The sequence below is a fragment of the Elaeis guineensis genome, chromosome 11 (genome assembly GCF_000442705.2).
Source record: "Elaeis guineensis isolate ETL-2024a chromosome 11, EG11, whole genome shotgun sequence".
In the NCBI taxonomy this organism is placed as follows: Eukaryota; Viridiplantae; Streptophyta; class Magnoliopsida; order Arecales; family Arecaceae; genus Elaeis; species Elaeis guineensis.
This window is the reverse complement of record NC_026003.2, coordinates 109,716,904-109,736,932: the sequence shown is the minus strand read 5'-3', so window position 1 is coordinate 109,736,932 and position 20,029 is coordinate 109,716,904. Positions and strand designations below refer to the sequence as shown.

Sequence of the window (20,029 nt, the reverse complement as noted above, 5' to 3'; positions counted from 1 at the left end):
CCGGACCCCTACGGGAGCCGGACTTCGTCCCTGACCTTGATTGCAGGTGGACTTCGACCGGACTCCTACGGGAGCCAGATCTCGTCTCCGACTCCAGCTGCGGGAAGACTCCGCTCGGACTCCTACGGGAGCCGGATCTCGTCCCCGACCTCGACTGCGGAAAGGCTTCGCTCGGACTCCTACGGGAGCCGGGCTCTGTCCTCGACCCCGATTGCGGTAAACTTCGTCCGGACTCCTAAGGGAGCTGGACTTCATCCCTGACTTTGATTGCAGGTAGATTCAGCCCGGGCTCCTATGGGAGCCGGATCTCGTCCCCGACCTCGACTGCGGAAAGGCTTCGTCTGGACTCCTACGGGAGCCGGGCTCCGTCCTCGACCCCGATTGCTGGTAAACTTCATCCGGACTCCTAAGGGAGCTGGACTTCATCCCTGACTTTGATTGCAGGTAGACTCAGCCCGGACTCCTACGGGAGCCGGATCTCGTCCTCGACCTCGACTGCGGAAAGATTTTGCCCGGACTTCTACGGGAGCCGGGCTCCGTCCTCGACCCCGATCGCTGGTAAACTTCGTCTGGACTCCTAAGGGAGCCGGACTTCATCCCTGACTTTGATTGCAGGTAGATTCAGCCCGGACTCCTATGGGAGCCGGATCTCGTCCCCGACCTCGACTGCGGAAAGGCTTCGCCCGGACTCCTACGGGAGTCGGGCTCCATCCTCGACCCCGATTGCTAGTAAATTTCATCTGGACTCTTAAGGGAGCCGGACTTCACCTCTGACTTTGATTGCAGGTAGACTTCGTCCGAGCTCCTACGGGAGCCAGACCTCGTCTCCAGCTCCAGCTGCGGAAGACTCCGTCCGGACTCCTGTAGGAGCCGGACCTCGTCCCCGACTTCAACTGAAGGAAGACTCCATCCGGACTCTTGCGAGAGCGGACTCCGAACTCCTCTCAGACGGTGGCTCGCCACCTCTCTCCGCCATAATTTTTTCTTTAATGCCATCCGATATGATTTTTGTTCCTTTCCAATGGTTTGCTTTAGCACAAAGCACAAACCATTGCCATCTGTACATGCATCTGAGTTTTCTTGTTATTTAAACCTACTACTAATCGAAAATCTGGGTGGGTCTGCCTCCCGTTTAGATCAATATATATATATATATATATATATATAAATATAATTTTAAGCACTTCAAACAAATCCAAATCCAAAATATTTGAGCGGGTCTCCTTTGGTGTGCTGATATCCCTCGTCGAACTGTCATCTATCAGTCACTGGTCTTTGGTAGTTCACGTACAAGATTTGTGTGCAGAAGAATGTGCTAGGGATGCAACCGAATGCACAAGGTGAACATATCCGAGAACCTTCAATTTAGAAAAAAGATACTGACTGAAACGAAAAATTATAAAGAACAGGATGACAAATGCTTTAGTGTGCATCCATGGAGTTCACTCCATTCTATCTTGGTAGAACAGAAATCATATGGATTGGTTCCAACCTCAGCCATCTTACTATTGTTATTGATCTCCAATAAATTTGGCACCGATTTCATTCAAGAAATTTTTACTGGTTATGAATGCTATGCTGTTCGGCTCATAACCACTGTGTATTTTATTGATTCCCATGATGATATCCCTGATATCCCACATTGATCCATCAATTTTTAAATTTTGATTAAATTGTTAAGTTTGACGTGATATCACCGTCGCAACAAAAATCTTCTCCCTAGCTATGATGACAAATGCTTTAGTTTAGATTTTTGGGTGGCTTCTATTGGTGCAAATATAAATGCCTTTTATTAAAGTGGGTGAAAGTCTTGCAACAACATAAAGTGAGGTTAAAGTCACTCGATTGCCAGAGACATCTGTTCTGTTGAACTGCCAAAAAGAACGAATTCACATCACTTGAGAAAATTAAATAATAAATTACGAATATTTCAAAACCTATTATATAATCTAATGTTCTATTTTGTTAAAAAAATATATATAGGAGGCTAGGAGGTTCGGTGAGTGTTGAATTTATCTAGAAGTGAAACTCAAAAGAGTCCCTTGATAGTCTCCTTTAGTTCTTATATTTTCTAAGCTAGTTGTTTCATTTTTTCTGGATATACCTAAGTTAGTTGTTTCAATTCATAACTTCCCTTTCTTCTTGTTTCTTTCTGGTTACTCTGTTATACTGCCCTTGCATGACTCGGCTATGAGTGGCAAGTATCTCATTTTGATATTTCCATGTACCTTGCTATAATTATCATTTATTCCATAACCAGCCATCCTAATTGATCCTTTCAATGCAAACAGTAAACATCAAATTTTTTTTAAAAAAAAAAATTCAATAGCAAAATTGTTTTGAACATTTTATTGGCTTTTTTAGTTCAAGATGACCAATAGAAAGACTTATTCCATTTGAATTAGTCATGCGCATTTTATGTTACCATCTTTTCTACACATTCGTGGCATGCATCATCCATGACATAAATTTATAATGGAAAAGTTCAAAAACAAAATAATCCGAAATATCTTGTCATTTGATTAGATCGCAGCCATCCATCGGGGAAACAAAAGGTGGAGGTACGCCTCATGTGAACCCCAAAGAGCCTTTTCGCACAATTAGGCAAGCAACAACAAGAGATTCTCCAGCGGTTGGGACCATCCACCCGCCGTGTGGTTTTTTTTATATATTCTTCTATGGCCGGGCATCATGTTTCATACTCTCTTTTGTACAAGCACTTGTCAAGCAATGTATTTACTCGTGGAGCACATTTTCCCACGGTCACCAGTCACCAAATCCACGTTGGGCGAGACTACAACGCTCGCCTCTTGGCAATTCGATGGGTTATTGACTCGATCTCCTTGATTCCTCCACCTAAAAGGCTACGAAGGCCACTTCTCGTTTCCTATTTTGGTTGGCAAAAAGCATCACATGCATGGTAAATTTCAAATCATGTGGAACCATTCTACATGCCCTTAGTTGGCCATTTATAAGTTTCCACCATGGCTTAGAAGGACCGTTGTTTCGGTCGTCTTGCCCTAGTTCCAATTAGGGTTTTTTTTTTTTTTTTTTTCTCCTTTTTTAATCGGCTACATTAAAAAACCTTAGTATAAATACATCCACAAGCATTTGACATAATCAAATCATGCATGGAGATGATGGAGAATCTCAACTACAGGTGCCCAAACTATACCATTCTCCACCCTGTAGGTGTGCCTGATTAGGCGATTGGAGCACCGTACAATATCTTCGAACATCAAGCAGTAGGGGTGATGGTCTTGGAGTAATTAATGCAAGGTAAAAATGGCATATACCAAGCCCTCCATAAAAGAAGGATTTGCTGGATAGTCTTATCTCAAGTAAAGATGAAAGAGCTCGAATGGGTTTTACTTGATCACCATCTTCCTGCATGCATCAGGAATTGTCCCATTGCCTTCATGACGACTATTAGAATATCTTCTGTGTATGCATTGACCAGGATGTATGCATGGATATATTTTATGTGTCTATATATATCTAATATTTTTCTTAGAATAAAAGTGAGCGTCCAAATTCCTAGCGTCCGCCTTTCTATAGCATGTGCTTTAATCAAAAGAAAGTAGACATTTTTCAAAAATTAGACTAAATTTATATGAAAGAATAGGGGAACCGTGCACATTAAGTTCATACTAGTTAATAGTGATACTTAACCACAATAAATCAGATTAAAGAAGTTTCAAGACATCAATGATCTAACTCATGATTTTCTATTAATACCTCAAAATTCTCTTTTTTCCCCTAAAACAAAACAAGAAGAATACATTTTTCTGTAAGAGGAGTTTTAACTTAATTTTTTGTTCCTTTGACTTCATCACCTTTCATCATTATTGATATGTTTTATTTAACTTCTGTAACAGGAGTTAACTAAACCAAGTTGCTAATATCCTCAGACCAATCTGAATCCCCTTAAGTCAATGTTCTCAAAATAAAGCTTTAATAGTACAACATAAGGGGCTAACATTTAAGAAACCATGTATGGTGATTTCAGAGTAGGTGACCATAACATAGGTTTCAGAATTGAATGGTGCTTATATCAGCGACAGAAAAGCTATCTTTAATTTTCACCAGTTCAACCATGCATACCACATGCAATTCTTTATAATTAGGTTGGTGTTTGGTCTAGATCAGGAGAAGAAATATGGATTTTGCTACAAAAAAATAAGATGAAATGCATTTGTGCTGGTCAACAATGAGCCTTGCAATGATACCATGCATATGTACACCATACTAGTGACATGGGAAAGTAGGGGTGAGCATGGACCAAGAGGCTGATTTGAGACTAAACAATTCTCTTCTAAAGCAACATAATTTCAATATACAAACCATCTTACAAGTTACATCTGTCCATGACGTTATTATATGGTTGCAATGGTGAGAGCCAATTCCTAACCCAATTTTTTTTTCCTTGTCTTCGTCTCTCTTATAGGTAATAAAATGAACGTAATCCACCAACCAAAAGTAAGAGCACCAAGTTACGCAAACTGCATTAGGAGAGAGGTGTCAACCCACAGATCCGAGTTCATTTGGCTTGGTACTGAGCAGTGCCACCAATCACCCAAAAAAGTCACTCACCACTCACTTTGCCTCCCTATGTGGCACGTCTAACCGTGCCAGTTCCAAGGCAGCAAGGAGAATACGAACGCACCAAGTGACTTCTTGAGTCACACTATAGCATTTAGAAAAGCATTTTGGCATGAAATTTCCTAGTAGATCCCTTTAAAACAAGGTCCAAATTAAACAATCAAATCCGCAATCAGTCCACAGAAAGCGAGAAGTGGATATAGAACTATTTAGAGCGTGCGAGGTTTGAAGGGCTCACTAACAAGAAAACTTTTGAAGGGCCAAATGTTGTCGTTCCAAGTGTCGATACCCACCTCTACCCACTTTTCTTTCCCATCCAAGTCAGGACAAGAATAAAGGCACTCTTAAGGCTTCATTGCGTTTGTGTCCACAAATTTGTTTTCAAATCCCTTTAATGTAGTGGATAGGTTATATGTGGCATGAGTAATTCTTTGTGAACTGCATGCGGTGTAATAACAATATACCGCTTCTTTTTGTTGGACATATAGCTACATTTTCTAACATGAATTAAATATATCAATTTTTAAAAAGTCATAATATGTCTTCAGGATGTCAGGTCATGGATGTCATAATTTTTTCAAAACAGAAGAATATTTTTATCATTCAAAATTTCAAACAAAAAATAAACTGCAGGTATTTAATGAGTATTGGAAAGTGGAAGCTACGTAGTCCAATGGGATGATGCATATTCACACCAATTTTATTGCACCGTATGCGGTGCACAGAATATTTCTCATGTGGCATTTTCCTTTGGACAGACTGAGGGGTCCAAGCCATGTCTCATATATATATATATAGCTCCACTGATCAGGCCTTGTGGACTGCATGGAACCGGCCTCATGCTTCCCACGGCTTAGATGGCCTTCATTATATTCGTAGCAACTCATGGAGTTCAGCCTGATTCAAGGACAGTGTGATTGATGGGCTTAGTGAGAGTACTACTTGACCAAAGTGATCTCAGCTCCCTTTGGATCGAAGTCAATTTGGGTTGTTTGTCCCATTCATGGGCTATGTCCAGAGCTGACTTTGACCTAATTTCAACAATAACTGAAATGGACTATTGCAATAGAGAACTAAGGTCAGATGTTTAATTGCAAGCAACCGAACCCTAAGAGTTCGGTTGGTTGGAGATAATCTGGCATGAAAATAAATCCTATGTCAGAATATTTTGTTTGGTATAGAAAAAGGATAAGATATGATAATATAAATTGTAGATCATATATTTATTTTATCGAGAAAGAAGAGAAAGAAAATGCCACCCTTCATGTTGGACTGAGGTAATATGAAATTATCGTTGCTTGATAGAATTGTCCCCATTTTTTCGTTAAAACCCACAAATGCCCCACTTTTAATATTGTCAATTCCACAACTAATGATTTGATATTTTTCTCAGTTGATCAATTAATGGTGTGGTCATGTTTAAATATTTTAATAATAAAAAAATAAAATAAAATTTATTTATAATAAAATATATTTTTAATGTATATATAATTAATTAAAAATATTTATTAATTCATATAAATATATTTCAATATTCAAAATAGTTCATATTAACAACTTTTCATATAAGTAAGCTATAAATGACCAATAAATAAATTGAATTAAAAAATATCATTATTTAATTATTTACTTAAGGACATTGTTGGAATATAAGATTATAATTGCATATAAGATTACCTTCAGTCAAATATAAAAATCTTTCTCTGATACAGTTTTTCAATATAATTTTTCCACTAATCTAATATGGTAAAATTTATTTTCTTTCACTAATATTTTTTTAAATAAATAATTTTTAAAAATCATTCAAATTATGTTTAATTTGACATATCTTAACCAACAAGCCCTAAAAATTTTGGCTTCTTTACATTCACTCCCTATTTTTAGAGCCCAAGCAGCAAGCATTCCAATTGTGGCGAAGCTTCTATCCACAACCCTTTGAACAATTTTACATAATTTCGTTGGTATTAATCAATAGTTCTCTCCTACCTCACTACTTGGGATAGAGATAGAAGGGAATAACCAGAGTTCATAGAGGATAATGTCATGGGCTGGTTTAACCAGTTAGGTTAGCTTCTCATTTAAAGGTGTGCAGTTTAGATCCACTGCAACCTTAAAACCAAGTTTTCACTTTAAACCCCCTTGCCGCGCATCACAAATTTTGAGGTTCAAACATATTTCATGATGTCTGCTCCATTAATTATGTTCAAATCTCAAAATCTTTTACGTTTGGTGAATGGGCCAAAAGGGAGGAGGTCAGAAGATGAATGGACGGATTAGATTCAGCCTTTCTTGCCCTTTCTCTCCCATTTGCTAGCCACGTGTAAGGTAAGACGCAGGACAACTGGGACCAAACTGGGGGAGAAGGTGTGAAGCTAGGCAGGACTTTGCAAACTTTTTAGATTTTTATATTGTTCCAGTCTTCACTTGTACAATAAGGGCCCTCGTGTCATCACATCCGGTCCTCTGGAGTCGTAAACAACAGTCCTTTGTAAAAATGGGCCTGGGAACACCTGTCCTACATGTTTTAATAGGGGACACAGAGATGCTACTAGAGAGGTAATTAAACAAGTAGGATAAAACAGAGGTTACATATTGGGTCTGGAAACCCAAACTATATATGTTACTAATAAAAATAATAAAATGAACATGAATCCTAATAGACCCTTTTTCAAAGAATTCAAATCTGCTTATCAGGTAACTCTGGTGTAGGACAAATTAAGAGTCTTGTAATCTTATTACATGAAGAGTATCACGTAAATAATTTTTTTATTTATGTTGATTTAGCTTAAATTGAAGTTGTCATAGGAAACATAAACTAGCACGAATTCTTTGACCAAAACGGGTAGATGCCCAAGGCTGAAGTTTGTTAAAGCTCTTCCAATCAGACTTTGATGTGTATTTTTTTTCGAATAAAATATTGATGCGAAATTTATGTAGTTATATTTGTTTTCTAGTGTATCCCTTTCGGAATCATAACCTATGCACTCCTAGTATGAGGCTGGGGATTCCCTAGCCTGCCCTGTCCACCTAATAAAGTAGTTTGGTATCAAAGAATGGTCCATTCTATGGAGTATAGCTTCCAACAACAGGTGGTACCAAACCCATGAACGGTAGTCTTCGTGTCATTAATAAGCTGCTTATGGAAGGTCGCTTACAATCCAATGGAGAGGCCAAAGCATGGTGCGAGATTTCTCAAGCATTCGACCATGTCATGGTTCTAGCATCATCTTTACAATACTAAAATTTTGTATTGCAGTTGATGACTTTTAGCATCAAAACCACATGAAGTCGCCTACATGAACATCCCTTCTCACGCCCATTACTAGCTGGGAAGGCCCCATCACTAGATGAAAGTTAGCCAGGCAGCCCACGTGTTTGAAAGAGGAAGCATTTCCCTTATTTCACGTCCATTAGTATATAGCCTAACTCGAAGCATCATTCTCTTGTTTCATGAAATCAAAAACCAGTCCAAGAACACGAGTTCAGACCTCAGATGAGACACGCACCGCCAATTACAGTCTCCACTTTGACAAATCCTTCAATAAACTCTTAATCGTGCAAGCCAAATTGTACCACTTGGCCCCTCATAAAAATCAAGAAACTATATATATATATATATATCCTTACGCGGGACATCATCCTCACTGCCAACAAAGCAACTAAGATTATGAGGCCCAGCTGTCTACGGGCAAATACCAGCCATGAGATGTTGAAAACCAGGTTAGCCCACCCACGCGGATTCTGCGTTGGCTTCTAACACACAACATCATCAAAGGTTTCCGTCCGACCCCTGGACACCCGGCCCTTTCGTGCACACGAATGCAACCCCATTTCTTTATTCCCCCAAAGCGAAGCAACTTCCCCACCCTCTTAAAACGCCCCACTTATGTCCCCAACGAAAACAATGCACAACAATCTTGTGACAATAATATTACAATAATGACTCGAATCATGGCCATGCAGAAATAGAATAGATGCTTAAATAACAATGTTAAATAACAGTGTCCGCATTAATGTTATATGAATTAGTACTATTATTATCATTAATCAGCAAAATTAGAAAGGAAAGAGAAGTTGGTGATAACCACAACAACAACAACAACAACAACAATCATAATAATAATAACAACAATGATAATAATATTTAATAATGATGACAACCTCAGCCTAACGCCACGCGGAAGCGACCGTGAGGACTCGGCCCGACCAGCAGAAGCAGAGTCCGCCGGCCTCCTCCTTCACCGTGAACCCGGGTTTGGACCGGAGCGAGGCGGCGAGCCTGGCCTTGACCGGCTCGGCCACGGACGGGCCGAGTGGCACGGACCGGAAGCCGGCCATCCCCATGCGTGCCCGCCACTTGCCAGAGACCTCGCAGCGCTCGACCCGGTCCGCGCCCTCCCGGGCCACCGAGTTGGCCGCCTTCCGGGCGAGGCACGCCTCCACCAGCGCCCGCTCCCCGCTCTCCCGCCCAACCGACGCCTCCAGCGACTCCAACAGCGCCCCGTAGTGCCCGCACGCCTCCGCGAACCGCGCCGCGAATGGCGCCGTGTTGCCGTTCATGTCCTGCTCCACCAGCACCACCACCCGCGGCCCCAAGGACTTCACCCGACGGAGGAGCTCGTCGCGGGGGTTCGCCGGGGTGACGCTCTCGTCCGCCACCCGTGACAGCACGAACGCCAGGTTCACCGCCAGGGCCTCCCCGGGCTCGCACCCCAGCGCCGCCTCATTCAGCTCCGCCACCCGCCGGCACACGATGTTGAACCGCAGCCCCACCCCGGACCGCTGTGCCAGCTTTGCCAGCAGGTCGCCGACCATCCTCAGCCCGCCGCTGCCGTTGTTGAAGAAGTTAAATGGCGAGGCCGGGTCGGCGACGGCGGTGATCTTGATGAAGGGGGGCCTGGCGGAGGGATGGTGGCGGTGGCGCTCGGCGAGGGCGTGGATGAGGGAGACGTACTGTCTCCCCTGCCCAAGGTCGAAGTCGAGGATGTGGATCCTGGAGTAATCCCTCGTGGCCTCGAGGATGGCGAGATTGGCGGCGAAGAGGGCGTGCTTGAAGCAGGGGGAGAGATCGTAGAGCATCTGGGTGGCCGCCAGGTGCTTGGCGCTGCAGAGCTCAGCAAACGGATGACGAAGCGCCCCGGACGACGGCGGCTGCTCTATCCGCGAGTACAGCGCCGCCACCATCATCGCCGTGAGCCGCTGTTCGGGATCGCCGTGGGGGTTCGCTGCCCGCTTCAGCACAGAGAGATTCGCCGCCGCGGCCTCCAGATTCCTGTCCACGATCGCCGCCACGGTGTCGGAGAGCATCTGCCGCGAGGGCGTGGCCAAGGGAGGGGAGCAGGAGGCGGAGGAGGATGCAGTGGAGGAGGAGGAGGTGGTCGGCGAAGGGGAGAGCGGGTTCTGGGCTGCCGACGCGGCCGGCGGTGGCGGGGAGATGAGCTGTTGCATCGTCTGGCTCCACTCGCTGGTGGTCACCGCCGAGCAACCCGACGCGCTGACCTCGTCCTCGTCCTCGTCGTCAAGGAGCCGCCTCTCCAACTCGAGCAGCCGGTTCCGCATCGTGGTGGACTTGTTCTCCGACTCGGTCACGCAAGACGGCGCAGCCGCCGCCGAGAAGGAGAAATCCGGCGGGTTCGGGTTTTGCTGCTGCCTTCTCACATGTCCGCCCAAACCAGAAGAAATACAAGAGCCAGACAGAGCGGAAGAAGAAGAAGAAGAAGATGGGGTGAGAGTGGAGAGATCCGGGGGGAAAAAAGACGCCGACGACGACGAGAGATCGACCATAGAGAGAGGGGAGATGGGAGAGGCAAGATGGGTCCTCTGCCTCACCGATCGGAGAAAAAGAGCGTGCTGATACTGCAACCTCTGCTGCCACTCCATCTCGTTGAGCGACCGCTTCAGTACACCTCCGGCCGCCGCGGCTCCTCCTTCGCCACCGGCGGGCTCCGATCGGTTCGTGAACGGCGGCATCTGGATCGCGGATCCAGCCCCGAACCCGAACCCACCGCGGAGATCGCGCCCCTGGAACCCAGACGCCATGGCTTCGCCAAGATTACGGAACAAAAGACGATCGATGATCAGAACCACCGAAACCCGAATCTAAGAGCCCTCTCTGCTGCTGCTGCTGCTGCTCATCTCTCGCGGCAGCTTTCTTTCTGCCATCCCATCCGCCGAACTCAAATAAAAAAGCCTCCCCTTTCTGCCCATTTTATATCTATTTTCCTCTCCCTTCCCATCCGCCCCTCTCTCCTCTCTTGATACGCTCATTATTATAATAATAAATGCATATAATAAGGCGGGGGAATGGGTGAGGGAAGAGATGAGACGGGTCGCGCCCTTCCATCTCCTCTGGAAAACCGGGAGTGGCCGGTGACGGGACCCGCACACCGCCACGCTTCGGTGGGGGGCCATTTTTCTTCCGTCCCGTTTCCGCTGATTTCAAAATTTGGAAAATCTGGCGACGTTGGCGAGGCCACGGCCACTCAAATCCAATTGCTCTCCGCCTAAACCTCCTTTTCGTAGCCCCCACCGCCCTTTTATAAAAGCCCCTCTCCTTCTGACCAATTTACCCGCCTAAGATTCCATATTCTAAGCAACCTCACCGTGGCTTCTATCTGACCATTCTGCCCTCCCAAGATTCCACGTTCCAAGTCATCCCCACCGTGGTTTCTCCGGCTAATAACAATGTAGGAAAGGGGTGATCTAGTCACATGGAGAGAATTTTTCTTTAAAGAGAGAGAAAAAAAAAAAGGGATAACCGGGAGTTTATGGAAGGGGCTGGCAAGCTACGGTTGCGTGCGGGCGTGAGGTGGAATCGGTTAGGAAACCGAACCATCCATCGACCCACCACCCGCCCATGGAGGAGAGAGAATGTGAAGGGGGGACTCTCCTCGTGACACGTGGTGGCCAACAAAAACCGAATGTTCCGTGCCATTGTCAAAACGGCCCTTGCGGCGCTCCATCCCGACGGTGGTCGTATCTTTCGCGAAAGAAGGATTCACTTTCCTTCGCACGTGTCCACCGTCGGTTCACATAATGACCGCTTTAAATCGTGTGCAGGATATGATCGGACGGTCGATCTAGATCAATCATTCTTCCGCGCGAACGATAGAACCGAAACCACTCCGTATGAGCTGTGGAAACAAGACGAGTCAAAATGGTTAGATATTAGATGGATGGGTTGCTTAAGGAGTGATGCCATGGACCGTTTCTTTGAGAGTTACTACCAGTACCACTCTCGCAGTGAGGGGGGATTTGACGTGCCCCATTTGGACCTCTTCAACGGTGGGGTCCCTTCGTATAGTTAAGAGAGAGCTCTATCATGGGTTCAGATTAAAACTGATGGGTACGGTTTTGGGCCGAGAAATGCGAGGCATTGAAGACTTGGGGCCGGGTCAGGATAATTCTTGAAATTGTGTAGTCGCAGTATTAGTCTTATCAGCTAAGATTACGCACTCTAAATTCCAGTAGATCATCAAGCCAGATGTAAGTTAAGAAGTCCATACCATGTTTCGAATCATTTTAGTATGTGGTCCACCAAACTTCCATTTGAACGTGATAGGTCGTTTTTTTGTACTGAGTAGTCTCGACATATGATTTGTGTGGATGGCAGATCATGATGTGGATGAAGTATTCATGATGGAAAACGAAAGTCCGTAGAGAAATCAGTTGAGAACTATATTTGATGCTTATCTCACTCTAAATTTCCAAGCTCAAGCAGCATCACTTTATGGATGATTAGATAGATAAGAAGACTAGTGAAAAATGGGCTCAGTGAAGTACTCAATGAAATAATATTTATATTCCAAACATAAGAGATATTCTTCATCCATCGCTTCCCATGAAAAAAAAGTACATCATTTTATTCGATTAAATTATATAACATAATTAATAACAGAACAAATATTTAATATAATTTAATTTTTTTTAATTTTTTTTGATCAAAATACCATTTCTCTCTATTTACTCTATTTTATTCGTACTTGATCAAGATATCTTCAATAATAACACATCATCATAATAATGAACAGGATATCATAGAAAATAATATAATATTATAATAATGATATGACATTCTATGATATTCTATTGTATTTTATAAACAATTATCGAGAAGTAATATTACTAACGCATGATATCATACGAAATACAGGATGTCATATCATTATCCAAAATATCATAAGATTCATAAAAAATCATATAAGACATTAAAAAATAATAATAATATATTTTTTTTGTTCTATGATATTTTGAACAATATATATAATTTTTTATTTCTTTATATGATTTTTTAATAATTATTTATAGGATGCAAAAGAATGTCATATTATTATCATGACGTCTTGTTATTTTCTATCATATCTCGATAATTATTCATAGGATATAAAAGGATATCATAAGATATAAAAGAATGTCATATCATTACTAGGATATTCTTTTGATTATTATGATAATTTTTTTTAAAAAATGATATTTTTATTAAAAAAATTTAAAAAAATTAAGCTGTATTAAATATCAATCTCATTAATTACATTATATGATCCAATGCAGTGAAGCGATATATTTTTTCTTTGTAGGGTGATGGATAAAAAAAAAAAAAAATCTCCCAAACATAAATGCACATTAGAAGGGAGTGCATTAATATATTTATTGTTTGGCCTGCCTATGTAACATAGATCAATAGGTAAATTTAAAATGTGGGGACAAGAAGGTCCTCTTGTCTTGATTTCAATGCTCAAGCAGGACGCCAAACCAGCCAAAAAGCATTGGCCAATACTTTCCCTTGCTTTGGGTTTTTTAACAAAAAGGACAAAAAAGCTGCCCTAAAATATCATGTGATTTGAAACCTCCCACTGATATTTCCATCCAAGCATCCTCTTGACAAAAGCAAGTGGAGGAAGAAGGGGAGAAAAAGTCCATTTGTCTGGGGGCACTTGAAGCGATGACCGCAACAAGCGCATTGTATCTTGATGCCAAATATGGTTTGAAACTTATTAGCCAAATATGAAAATTTTTCTTCCCCTTTTTTGTGGGGTGTACCTGGGGTCCAAGATTGTCTTTAAAGTTTGGTAATCTTGATAAACATGGGCCTGATATGATTTGGAAGTATGGAATACAAATTTTAAAATAACTTGGATGTTGATAGGGTTACATACGTATAAGGTTGGGGCTGGCTTGATTTCAGTCCAACTGATGACCCCACTGATACCACAAGCAGTACGAGGCAGCTTTGCTCTTGAATCACATAGGATTCCATCGGCGTGCATGACTTATATTTTTGTAACGTGAAAACAGGCCGGCAACAAGCCCACAAATGTTAGGCAGGTGGTTGCGTCAATTATGTCAACGATAAAAGAAATAAATCCAAGAGTTAGTTGCAAATGAAAGCATGGAGTACATAGAGCGGCTATGAAAGGTGTGGTAGGTAAGCCTTCTCTCTCTGTGTGTTTTGATAATGGGAAATGGAATTACAAAAGAGAGCCCATAAAGGGACCTAACACAGCGCCTTGTGCTTCACTCACAAGATACCAACTTGGACTTGACATAGCATGTTGTGCTGCCTCTCATCTTCCTTTTGTCTTAGCAACACAACAGGGGAACCCCCACCTCTCATTTCATAGAGTCTATGGAGAATACAAAGACATGGCTGTCAACTTTTATTCCAACGCAAATGGTGTAGCTGGTGGCGTGATCTTTGTTGTCATTCAAAATCTGACCTAACAAAATAAGATGATATGGTAGATGGAGGCGGCTTAGCTGGAGCTAGGTTGCATGGTGCGAAAGCCGACCTGCAACAAAAAAAAGGCATTTAGAGCCCGTCAAAATATGTTGGGCTGGAGATCATTCGATGCTTATATCAGGCGTAAGAGTAAGAAAAAAAAGGTTCTTATATTTGAGAGGTCTCTTGGTCTGGTTTATATAGAGTAGAATGTATTAATCTATAATGATTCATAACACATGATCTTTAGATGAGATATTATACTCCTTCCTTATCTGCCACTCTGAATGATTACGACCTTTGTTATCCAACATGTTGAGATCCTATAGAGCTATAATTGCACATGTTGATCGTTCAGAGATTTATTCGGTCATTGATTCCACTCAACATATATTGTGCTCTCATTGGTCGGCTATGCTGGTGTATATGATTTCGGTAAGCAACAAATCCAAGCCATATTAATACCATTACATCCAAGGACACCCAGTGAAGCTTAATGGGTTCGATGGCATTAATGATGATTTGGTGCGCTTGGTGGGATGATGTGAGAGGGAGAAGATAGTAGATATATATTAAGATGTCGACTGGGATGGTTGGGGCTACGTATGCCACGAGAGGCTTGTCGCTGGGATATTAGGGACTCCTTATTTGGTTGTGGTTGACCTCATGCATCTCCAAGTGCTAGGCATAGGTACTTGGTCCACTACAATTGGTTTGGTCAACTTTTAAGCGTACTAGCTAAGGGGTTGAGCAAAAGAAACACAACCCATAGCCAACTTGGGCAGGTAAAGTAGATGCATATATATCTGGCAGACTTTGGGTTACTCCTTCAGTGGGCTTTTGATTATTTGAGGGATCCTAAAACCTTGTGGTCGACCTCATCCTTTGATTTCGTACTGTTGTGAAACAGGAAATTGGTCATATAAGATTACCCTAAAAATCCATCCTCTCTATAGCAACTGACTGTTTAACTTCGGCTTCTCACCTGAACATTTCCTAACAAATTGACATACGACAAATCTTTGCCAATATTCTTTATATCACTTCTTCTGGCTAGCTACATTTGCAGATGTTTCGAGCCATTATTGTGAAGTAGCGGTGTAATCCAGATTTAAGACTTTTTCACGGCAATTGTTGATGGTAAAGTTCATTGATGCCAGATTTGTTGGAATTGAAGGTGTGAACAAGCTTCGAGTGGTATCCCTCGTTTATCTAAAAAATTATTTATCTAAAAAATCATCTTATAATCGGATATCGTTTGTCTTTTGATCACTTATTTTTCATTTAACGATCAAAATAATATCATACTAAATTGACCATGATAATGATATCCGATTGAAGTGAAATTTTGATAGTGTGCTATAAATATCACCGAGATCATGTTGTAAGTTTTTGATTCATCGGTAGTTTTTATCTATCAGATCATCACGTGGTTTTCATGACTGTCGAAATTGAATTTTATTGATCGACATAACTAGGGCTATCGGATCGAGGTGGTCTTTTGTGAAGACACTCTAATGATAATTATTTAGATAATAAATAGTGAAATAGAAATTAAATTTTAAAATTATATCATATTTGAAGAAAATATAAAAAAAATATATGTATATAGCAGCAGTTATATAACCACTACCATATATAGTATAGCAGCAGTTATATGAACCGCTGCCATAGGTTTGACCTATGACAGCAGTTATACGTAACCACTGTCATAGGTCTACTTATGGTAGTGGTTAATCAACCGCTGCCATATCTCAAATCTATGGCACGTTATGTATAACTGCTACCATATCTTAAACCTATGGCAACAGTTATGTATAACTACTGCTATATGTAACCTGTGGCAGTGGTTATCGATAACCGTTGCTATAGCTCAAATCTATGACAGTAGTTATATATAACTGCTACTATAAATAATCGTTGTTATAGAATTTATGGCAGCAATTTTCGAACCGTTGTAGTAATAAATGCTGTCATAGGCTCTTATTGTAGTAGTGCTAGTTTTCTACACACCTTCAAATAACTATTTTTCCATCCCAATGGCTAGTCCAAGCCTTCCAATGATCAAAACTCATTCTCTATCCAATATCAAGGTGATAAAAAGTTAGAGAATTAATTGAAAAAAAAAAGATTAAGAGGATTTGAAAGAAAAAACATCATTCTTGGAAGAAACATTAAATATCATTAAAAAAGAGAAAAGAGAGAGATTTGTGCATTGATTTTGAAAAACTTTCAAGAGCGATTATTTTCAACTTCATAAGCATCCTCTCAAGCATCAATTGAAGAAAAGTCCAACTTCAAAAGAGTAATTCCATAGCCACTTCTTGAAGCTTTAAAGAGTTTATATTTTTTATTTTTTATTTATACTGAAATTCATATTCTTGTATTTTATTTTCTTTACAAGTTTCTTTGAGAGAAAGAAACTGGAGATTAGGCCCGTTCAAGTCTGGAATTAGACATTATAAGTTTTGATTGGTGAGCCTGTAAAACTAATTGAATTGATTGTGAGTTCGAAAAATAATCGGTGTAAGATTTTAGTTGGTGATCTCAAAAAATCAACTACATTTATTTGTAAGCCTGAAAAATAAACGTACTGTAATTGGACTGATTATAGTGAAATTCTCAAAGAAAGCTTAGGAGTGGATGTAGGTGCGGGGTTGCACTGAATCACTATAAAATTTTTATCTTTGCATTATGCTTTGCGTGCTTACTTTTGATTCTTCCTTTACGTTCTTACTCTACTTTTATTATCTCAATTTCGCTGCAATACTATTGCATACATCTTACATCACTTAAGATAGCTTAAATTGAAGCACATAATTTGTTTAGACTTGATTTAATTTTAAATTTTTAAAAAACTCAATTCACCCTCCCTTCTCTTGGATTGCTACTTTTTTGGGCAACATTAGCTCTGCCTCATTGGACGTGATATGCTGATAATCTTTTATCTTATCTAAACAGATATTTATTATTTTCTTTCATATCCGTTTACCACTATAAGAAAATAAAAATTTTGTGATAGAATTATTTGCTACGAAAATATTTTCATCATAAATATCAGAATTCATGATGAAAAAAATTTTCATCATAAATAATGCATTATTTATGATGTAAAAACTATTTTCTTCATAAATAATCGAGTATTTATGACATAAATAATTTTTTTATTATAAATATTAATTATTTATGATGTAATATTTTTATTACAAATGATCGATAAAAAATAAAAAATAAAAAAATAAATGACAGATTATTTGTGATCAATTTTTTGTTGTAAATAATTAATATTTATAATGAAAAATTCATTTACATTACAAATATGAGATTATTTGTGATGCAAAATTTTCATCATAAATAAATGATAAAAATCAAAAATTTAAAAAAAATGATTGATTATTTATGATCAAAATTTTCATCGCAAATAATTTCATATTTGTGATGAAAAATTCATTTATATTACAAATATTAAATTATTTACAATATAAAATTTAAAAAATAAAATAAATGATTGATTATTTATGATCAAAATTTTTCATCATAAATATTAATTTTTTCATCATAAATATTAATTATTTATGATGTAAAATTTTTGTTACAAATAATCGATGAAAATTAGATATTTAAAAAAAATAAATGACTGATTATTGATGATGAAAATTTTTCATCACAAATAACAGTATTGGCCACATAATTTAATTTTTAATAGTAAATAATTGATGAAAAATTAAAAATTTTAAAAAATAAATAATTAATTATTTATGATAAAAATTTACATCATAAATATTAAATTTTTTATCATAAATATTAAATTGTTTATGATATAAATTTTTATCATAAATAATCGATAAAATTAAAAATTTTAAAAAAATAAATGACTGATTATTGATGATAAAATTTTTTTATCGCAAATAACAGTATTAGAATGTGAATGAATTTTTCATCGTAAATAATCAATGAAAAATAAAAATTAAAAAAAATGGCTAATTATTTGTGACGTAAATATTTCATTGTAAATAATGATATTTATGATGCAAATAATTTTTTTATCATAAATATTAAATTATTTATGATATAAAATTTCTATCATAAATATTCGATAAAAAATTAATAATTTAAAAAAATAAATGGTTGATTAATTTTGAATCCGATTCGAATCCAATTCAAAATTCTATCAAATCTAATTCAATTTGAATTTAAATTTATGTCATACTTGGATTATAAAATCTAATTAGCTTCAAATTAAGTCAAGTCTAATTAAATTAAATCTGATTTAAGTGAATTAGGATTTGATCCATGATGCAATTCGAATCTAATTCAAATTCGATTCGAATCCAATTCGAAATCTTGTCAAATCTAATTCAATTAGACTTTGAATCCAAATTCTACTTGAATTATAAAATTCAATTAGTCTCAAGTTAAACCTAATTAAATTAAATTTGATTTAAGTCAATTAAGACTTGATCCATGATTTTATTCGAATCTAATTCGAATCCAATTCAAATCTAATTCGAAATCTTGTCAAATCTAATTCAATTAGGCTTTGAATTCAAGTTCTACTTCGATTATAAAATCTAATTAGCCTTAAATTAAATCAAATCTAACTAAATTAAATCTGACTTAAGTCAATTAGGACTTGATCCATGATTCAATTCAAATTCAATTCGAATCCGATTCGAATCCAATTCAAAATCTTGTCAAATCTAATTCAATTAGACTTTGAATTCAAATCTTACTTGGATTATAAAAATTTAATTAACGTCAAATTAAATCAAGCCTAATTAAGTTAAATCTAATTTAAATCAATTAGGACTTGATCTATGATTCAATTTGAATCCAATTCGAATCCGATTCGAATCTAATTCGAAATCCTGTAAAATCTAATTCAATTAGACTTTGAATCCAAGTCCTGCTTGAATTATAAAACCCAATTAACCCAAATTAAGTCAAGCCTAATTAAATTTAATCTAATTTAATTCAATTAAAATTTGATCCATAAACGAATTAAGCCCCGACTTGCAATCTATTTCTCCTCTACCAGCTGTAAAGCTCGGACTTGCAACTCTCTAGACTTCTTTTTCCACTTAAAGCCATGCTAGCTTGCATGCGCTCCATGCATCGAACGACATGCACGCGCTTCGCACATCGAATAAAAAATTATTTATGATGAAAATTTATTTTTAGATAAAATTTATTTTAGAGAAAAATAAATTTTTGATAATTTTTTTTACGAAAAGTATTTGCGACATAAAAATATTTTTCATTGCTAATTTTTTGGTTAAATTTTTTAGAGAAAAAATTTTTTTATGAAATTTTTTTGGTTAAATTTTTTGGATAGAAAAATTTTTGGAGGAAAAAATTTTTTTTTGCATGATTTATCAGCAATTGAAATATAAATTATATTGCTAATAAACTTATTAGCAACAAAAAAAAATTTTCATCATAAATTATTTTTTATAAAATTTTTTTTGATTAATTTTTTTTAGAGAAAAAAATTTTTAGTGAAAAAAAATTTGGTGGGAATATTAGTGTCGGAAATGGAATATTCTTCACTAATAATGTTTTTAGTGACGAAAATTTTGCATCGCTAAAAGTTCAATAAAAATTAAGATTTTTCGGTCACTTTCGTACGTCTGCCTCTCTTAGTTCTCGCAGACCCCCTCCCCTTCCTCTACCTCTCCCCCCCCCAAGCGAAACCCCCTGCCCTTCCTC

At 38.7% G+C, this 20,029-nt stretch overlaps 1 protein-coding gene across 1 annotated transcript; it reads right to left on the bottom strand.

The window, feature by feature from the left end:
• Positions 1-8,618: 8,618 nt before the first annotated feature.
• On the bottom strand, positions 8,619-10,846 carry LOC105054228 (scarecrow-like protein 8). Its single transcript, XM_010935698.4, has one exon. It carries the CDS (start codon positions 10,639-10,641, stop codon positions 8,770-8,772), a length of 1,872 nt encoding a protein of 623 aa, XP_010934000.1. The 5' UTR covers positions 10,642-10,846; the 3' UTR covers positions 8,619-8,769.
• Positions 10,847-20,029: the final 9,183 nt, after the last annotated feature.